The 7,164-nt window shown below is 38.5% G+C and overlaps 2 protein-coding genes across 2 annotated transcripts; both read right to left on the bottom strand.

The window, feature by feature from the left end:
* Positions 1 to 342: 342 nt before the first annotated feature.
* On the bottom strand, positions 343 to 1,478 carry LOC139900871 (uncharacterized). Its single transcript, XM_071883622.1, has 2 exons — positions 1,328 to 1,478; positions 343 to 1,052 (listed from the first exon to the last, which is right to left on the bottom strand). The coding sequence occupies exons 1-2, from the start codon at positions 1,476 to 1,478 to the stop codon at positions 343 to 345; spliced, it is 861 nt and encodes a 286-aa protein (XP_071739723.1).
* Positions 1,479 to 1,767: 289 nt separating this feature from the next.
* LOC139900870 (uncharacterized) lies at positions 1,768 to 4,479 on the bottom strand. The gene is made up of 3 exons (XM_071883621.1): positions 4,245 to 4,479; positions 2,212 to 3,831; positions 1,768 to 1,820 (listed from the first exon to the last, which is right to left on the bottom strand). The coding sequence occupies exons 1-3, from the start codon at positions 4,477 to 4,479 to the stop codon at positions 1,768 to 1,770; spliced, it is 1,908 nt and encodes a 635-aa protein (XP_071739722.1).
* Between the last annotated feature and the right edge of the window lie 2,685 nt (positions 4,480 to 7,164).

The raw sequence follows: 7,164 nt of genomic DNA, 5'->3' as shown, positions 1-7,164 counted from the left end.
TACACACATAAATATGTAACATGTACGCAATTGCTAAAAGTGCGATGATAATAACACAAATATGGTGGCTCTTATTGGTAGACGTATTTAGTTTATAAAACTGTCAATATAGTTAAAAATAAAGTTGTTTTTTTTTTTTTTTTTTTTTTTTTTTTGCATCATACCATGTATGAACAATACCTAGCTGTGAATTTTTAAGCTGCCACAAACGGTAAATGCTTTTAAGGGGGAAAAATAGTATGTGTTCATGGCATATATCACTAATTTGGTATAACTTTATAATAAACACAAACCTGACATAAATATGGGAATCGGTTGAGAGACGGTGTACCTTGATAAAATTTATTGTAGGTTTGTGAAAATTTCCTTGTACACCACGTTTCGCGTATGGTTCTGCATTCCGTCTTTGGATTCGTTGATCATGACTATTTTCAGTCCGTCGGGGCTGGTTACTCTCGACATTGCGACGTATAGTTGTCCGTGACTGAAGACCGGCTTTGGCAAATAGAGTCCCACCAATTCGAGTGATTGCCCCTGGCTTTTGTTGATCGTCATCGCGTAACAAGGTTTCACGGGAAATTGTATGCGTTGCATGACAAAAGGCCACTTAGATTGGGTGGATGTAAGGACTATTCTGGGTATTATGACCGTGTTGCCTATATGGGAGCCAGTAATGATGCGAGCTTGAATTACGAATTTTTGAAAGTCCGTTATGATAAGTCGGGTTCCATTGCACATGCCCCGTGTGGGGTTCAGATTGCGTAGCAACATTATTGGTTGTCCTATTTTTAGCTTCAACTTGTGAGGGGGGACATGGGGAAAATTAAGTTTATTTAAAAATTCAACCGGGTATGATTGTTGCTGTTCAAGCGCGTCAGTTGACCCTTTGCAAATTTCGTCCGAGCTTTGAAAGGTCATTGTTTGAGATTCTAGCTTCTTAAACATATGTTTATTAATCTCGTCGGCGTCATCATTTCTTGGGGTCAAAATTGCCCTTTCTCGTAAATAGTCTTCGTCTCTATGTCTCCGTATGAAATCTGGGAATACGGTGTCTACAATAGCGTCAATGGGGGGCTTGTCAGATTAAACAATAAACTCCCCTGGAATGTGTATCCATGTTGGTTCATCTTCCCCATCTTTGGATAAAGCGGGGACTTTGCCGTCACTAATAGCGAGGACCCATTTATTGAATTCCCTTTTCCGAGTATCAACGTGACCGTTTAAAGTGCATTCATTTACCCGCATAATTCGCGTCAATCTGTGGAGCTGACAATGGTTCCATAGATCAGATCGGTTAATGCAAGCTGGATCACTTCCTGTCGTTTACCTTTTGGTATCACCGGTAAAATTTGCCTGAAATCACCTCCGAGTAGAATAGGCATACCTCCGAAGAGCCTGCCTCTGTTTGCGTTGTCTTTTGCGCCTAAAATATCCCACAAGGTTTTATCCAACGCCTCAAATGCAAATCGTTGAGTCATGGGCGCTTCGTCCCATATTATCATCCTTACTTGCTGAATCAGGTCTGCAAGGTGCGTCTTCTATTTTATGCCGCAGGTGCTATTTTCCAAGAGTTCTAACGGGATGACAAATCTACTGTGTGCAGTTCGTCCTCCTGGCAAAAGTAGCGAAGCTATTCCTGCGTATTAAGGGTGTTAGGGATTATAAATTGATTTAAAAGGGTATTGGTTATCTGTGCTCAATTTTATGCTGCTACAATGACCCTAATAGTTTATATGAAATAAATATAACGATATGAATAACCATAGGCTAATGCTTCTGTGGCCTTTTTTCCCTTTGAATATTAATATAAAGTATGTAGCCTAAAATTAATAATGAATAAATTAGTAAGGATAAAAAAAATATTAAAAATAGAATACCATGTTTCCTAAAATATATATGTTGAAAACTTTTATTTTCACAACATCCGTAATAAATATGGTGAAAATGAGAGATCCTTTCAAAACTAATAATATCCTGACCCATGATTATAATATCTGATACATATGTGATACCTAATTTCATATTTATTACATTTTCAAATGGGAAAAATTCTTTAGTCTTTCACAATGAAATAGACAGTAATATAACAGGCGTGTAAAATGTGGTTCTCGATGATAGTAAGAAATTTGGTTTGATGAGGTTGTGTTGTACAAATTTAATGTAAACCTGATGTCTGTGTGCATTGATGGTATTTTTTAACAGTGAGTGTACCTGAGGATGCGACTGCAAGGACGATCATCTTCTCGGACCGTAGCTTGGTCAGTATGGTGTTGTAAACAAACGTTTTCCCGGTTCCTCCAGGTCCATATAGGAATAATAGGCCTCCCTTTTTTTGTGTGACAGCTGCAATAACCGCTTGATAAATACTAAGTTGTTCCGGGTTGAGAGAGCTATAAAGGTTGTTATGCAGAGTTTCCATTTCTTTAAGATTGTAGTTTAGTTCTTCTCGTATTAGACGGTTGTCCAGCTGGCTAAGGAGGGATTGGTCGGGCTGTGGAAGATCCGGGTAATCCGATAGAGATTTACCATTTTTATTTAAGATTGCTTGTATTTCGACCAAGCAATAATTTCTGATTTGAGTCTCGCTTAGGATCCACTCTGGGTAATTAAACAGCTTCCTTTTTTTACGCAAAATGTCGTCCGATAACGCTTCCCAGTGTTTTTCCCATAGGTTGATTGGTTTACTTACGTTGCAAAAAAGCAAAATGGTGACAAAAAGATCACGAAGTTGTGCACCAGATGCCCATAATGTAGCCTCGGATATTGCCTCTGTCCATTCCTTATCATCATTTATCAACCCGTGTGCAAAGCAAGCATCTTTAAATGTGGGGTGTAATGTTCCGTTGACTCGTCGAATATCTTCAAATGATCGGGGGCCTTTGACTATATTTAACAACATCCTAAGATAATAACGTTCTCCTGACGCAGGATTTGAGTATACAATACTCCCAATACACATTCTTTGTTTTCGAGGGGACCATTCTTTTGCGTCCTGGTTCCAAACGTAATGTATAGGAATTTTTGCGTACGTCAAGTTTCTTGCATTCTGATCCCGGGTGTTAAGCGCAAACCATTGCGTGAACATGGTTTCCTTTATGCTTTCCCTATGTAACAGTGCGGGAAGGTTTTGTGAATCGTGGACAGTGATAGCCTGCTGATTTGGTAAATGGTAGGACAACTTGATAACTGATGGTTGAGAAAAGTGGATGTCAAAGGAAAACATTCTCCAAACGGCTTCACATGGTGATAGATAGCGAAAATCTAAGTAATTTTGAATTTCATCGACTTCGGTTACCTTTTCTACAGAGGAGTTCTCATTAGTAGTTAGATTTTCTTGTATCACTATTGTTGCTCGGTCGGGCCCTTTGTTTAAGTATTTAAATAAGTACTTGATAGCCCGAGATCTATTACACCATTCCACGTTAATATGTGCGTTGTATTTGAGGAGGAGGAATCTGTTGTAAGGCACAACAAAGCTATTGTCAAGCGTACTTTTGCCTTTGGTTACTTTTTCTCCATTGTTCCTCCGTCTGTAGTTTGCGTATCCATCTTCATTTATCGTTGTTTCTGCATAATAGGGTTTAGGGAAATGTTTCGAGCATTTTCTATCAACCATGCAAGGGGCGTCTGTGTTTTTTCCACCGCACGGCCCGTGTAACATGTACTCGCTAACAGCTTTGTATCCTTCTGGGTCATGAGTCGGAGATGGGATTTCAGCGGATATGAGATCATCAATTTCTGATGGGCTCTTACATTTGTAATCACGTGTCAGCCAAATTAGCATATGCACATGGGGTAATTCGCGTTTCTGAAATTCTATTATGTTTATACCTGCAACAAAATTACGCGGGGGATATTATGATGGATTTCTTTTTAAAACCAAAGTCAGCTCAAACAGTATTAAAATTCAGGCAGTTTCAGATCCTGAGTATGGTATATATTTTCGCGCTAATTGTATGTGGCCAGACAGTTACTAAAGTGTAGGGTAAGTAGGTAAATGTCTCCATTATTTAACAGGGTATTTAAGTTATTAGTCAAATATTGCATCATTATTATGGTCCTGAACAGAGATTATAATAAAAGTGTGAAAGTGTAATGTGTTTAATAATTAGCAGGCCATTATAAATAATAACAGGGTCGTGTGAGGGCTGCTGAGCAGAGAGTGCAGGCAGAATGTGGTAAGAACAGGGAGTTTAGAGGATTAAAAAGCCTTAATAGCATATGTAAGGATCTAGAAGTGTTACCTACTTCAGTTGTACCAAATATGTGTGATTTCATTATGTCATTCCTGAGGGAATAGAGTTTTTGCTTGAACAATCTTGTAACAATGTCTGGCCGATCAGGTGCTCGTTGACCCTCTATGTAGGACAACATGCATTCAATTTCTGGCCATTTAGGGTTAGATGTAAAAGTGATGAATAAATCCGGATTATCAAACTCTCGACATAGTGCCATTGCATCTTGGTAGTTCTGCACCATATATCTTGGGCTCCCGGTATGTGAAGATGGTAAAATGATTCTTTTTCCTATTGACGTCGCTTTCGTGTCACCGCGCGTAACAGCGTCACAGACATTATTATATAGGTCCAGGCGTAGCTCATTTTGGTGATTCCTTAGCCATTTAAGCCGCTGTTCTTCTACAGCTGTTTATGCGTCCACTAAATATTGCTGAAATAACCGACCACCTCTTAGTAGTGTGGTGCCTTCACTTTCACGTTGCTGAATCATATAGCAATAGAATTCTCGCATGGTGACAAACCCTCTATTGGTTTTCCATCTTCCATTGTTATTACGATAGGGGATTTCCTCGTGATACCCTGTTTCGCCGTATGGAAATAATAAAGGGTATTGCAATGCCATATATAGTTGGTGGAGTTCCGATATCCTTTTGGGCGGGCAATTTTTTTTTTGCACAATGATATCCCGTGAAGTCGTACACTGCCCAAAGTCACTTGTTATCAACGCGACCACCTCAGCTACAGTTGGGGTGTTATACTGCCGTGAGTTTGTCACCTTAGCATGCAAGCGAAGCTGAAATTCCGCTGATGTGTTGTTAGCAGACCAATCACGTGCCATTCGGAATGCTTGTGCAACAGCACTGTATTGATTCAACATGTTCATCAAGTTTTTTGTTAGGGTTTCGTCAAGAGATTGTCGGGCCTCGGAACCTACAAAAGCAGACATTCGGTTCCTAGCCTCGTTTTCTGTATCAAAAAATAGAGTTGTGCGTATCTTGGATGTCCTCCTTCTTGTGGCAAAAGTGACCCAATTTTATGATATGTTTGTCCACTTATTCTAAATGTATAAGGGCCTCGGCCATGATTGATTGAATGGTCTATTCTTGCCCCGAACGATGTGAACGAAAACATGCTGTTGTAAATGCGAATTTGCTCCCTAAATTTTGCTGTTGAAGAGGATGTGTAGTCCAGCAGTGTTTTCAACAATGTAGGAGGGTCCTGCAGCTTCGGCAGAAGTACTTTTCCATTTTGACAACAAAGAGAGAAAGTCGGGTTCGCAGTTTTTTTGGGTTTGTCACTCCTCTCTTCATACCACATTGTTGCATTGCAATACATGCATTTAAAAGAAGGTGGCCCTTGGTTAAAGAAACTTGTGCACCTGCCAAATAAATTAAGTAAATTATTAGATGTCCTAATAACCAATATAAGGCCAAAAGGGGCGTTGGTAATCGCCATTAAGGTTCAGTGTGTTTCACAACTGTAATTTCATTTTAAAGTGGACGGGGGTGTGCAGGGTGTTTACACAAAGTAAAGTACCTGAAGACATAGCCGCTGGCTTTGCAATGCGCTTTTGATGAGTGCATGGATCGCCACGTTTTATGCCTAAATAAGAGATAGTCAGTTTAAGATGCGTATAATTGGGCTGCGAAGGAAGCTGCGTGATTTAATAGTGGATTGAACCTGTTAATGTGGAGTGTAGTTTGTGTGCGCCTAATGTGGTTATTCAAGTATGTTCATCAAGAGGGGTGGTTAGAATCCCTATACACATAATACATGCAAACTTTTTTTGCTTAAAGCAAGTTACGTAAAATGTAGACGTACCAGCGGTAGGCGAAGAATGGCGTTCAATAATTTTCAGGCCAACAAAACTCCGAGTTTGATCATCCATCTTTGTGTTGGCTGATTCTATAATTAGGCTATGGTGAAGGATATCGGAGAAAGATAGGAAGGTTTCGTTCGTTTTAAGTTTCCCTGCACGATTAATGCATACATCAAATGCGGGTTTCGCGTTGGTCGGAGTGAATGTTGTGTGGCACAATACTCTAAATGATTTACAAATAGTCTGAATATCTATATTTCCTATACAGACAATATATGCAGACTTTTGTTGCTTTAAAACTTCTAACATAAAATATAGGGTTACCAGTGTTACGTGGAGGAGGGCGTTCGATAAGTTTCAGACCAACGAAACTCTGCATATGACCGTGTACCTCCGTCTTGGCTGATTCTATAATCAGGCTATGGTGAAGCAAATCGGAGAGTGATAGGAAGCTGTTGTAGGTTTTTAGTTTTCCTGCACGATAAATGCATAATAATAAGTATATGATGTATTAAGTAGGGTTAAACAAATAAAATTAAAATCTTCCAATATATTATATTTTAGTTTTATTACATGTTACCTGTAATTCATATTATTATTAACTAAGATTATGATTATGATTTTATTGATGAATTTAATTCATAATTATAATTATGATTACAATTATGATTGATAAATATATTTATTATTATTACATTTTAGTTATAATTGATATATTTACAGATATATATCTTATATCTTATATATATATATATATATATATATATATATATATATATATATATATATATATATATATATATATATATATATATATATATATATATAGTTTTCCTGCACGATAAATGCGTGGATCAAATGGAAGTTTGGTGTTAGTGGAAGTGAAGATTGATTGCTGAAAGACGCTAACGTTATGCACATATAAACTGAATGTGGATGACTGTAATTTAGACTTACCGGGGTGGGTCGATCTCGCCGGGTCAATATATCGGAGGCCAACAAAACTCTGCAATTGACCAGGCCTTGTCGCTTTCATTGATACTATATGCAGAGAATGGTGTAAGATGTTGGAAAAGGATAGGACCTCTTCAGGGCCTGGCGGGTTCG

This window comes from Rutidosis leptorrhynchoides, chromosome 3 (genome assembly GCF_046630445.1).
Source record: "Rutidosis leptorrhynchoides isolate AG116_Rl617_1_P2 chromosome 3, CSIRO_AGI_Rlap_v1, whole genome shotgun sequence".
Taxonomy (NCBI): domain Eukaryota; kingdom Viridiplantae; phylum Streptophyta; class Magnoliopsida; order Asterales; family Asteraceae; genus Rutidosis; species Rutidosis leptorrhynchoides.
Note: the sequence above shows the minus strand (reverse complement) of the source record. Positions and strands in the feature narration are given on the sequence as shown.

Coding starts and splice junctions, on each gene's coding strand:
- LOC139900871 (XM_071883622.1), bottom strand. CDS start 1,478: ATGACTCAACGATTTGCATTTGAGGCGTTGGATAAAACCTTGTGGGAT. Junction 1,053..1,327: donor TTTACCGGTGATACCAAAAG/GTAAACGACAGG, acceptor ACGCTATTGTAG/ACACCGTATTCCCAGATTTC.
- LOC139900870 (XM_071883621.1), bottom strand. CDS start 4,479: ATGGTGCAGAACTACCAAGATGCAATGGCACTATGTCGAGAGTTTGAT. Junction 3,832..4,244: donor ATTTGGTACAACTGAAGTAG/GTAACACTTCTA, acceptor ATTTTGTTGCAG/GTATAAACATAATAGAATTT. Junction 1,821..2,211: donor CCTTGCAGTCGCATCCTCAG/GTACACTCACTG, acceptor TATTAATTTTAG/GCTACATACTTTATATTAAT.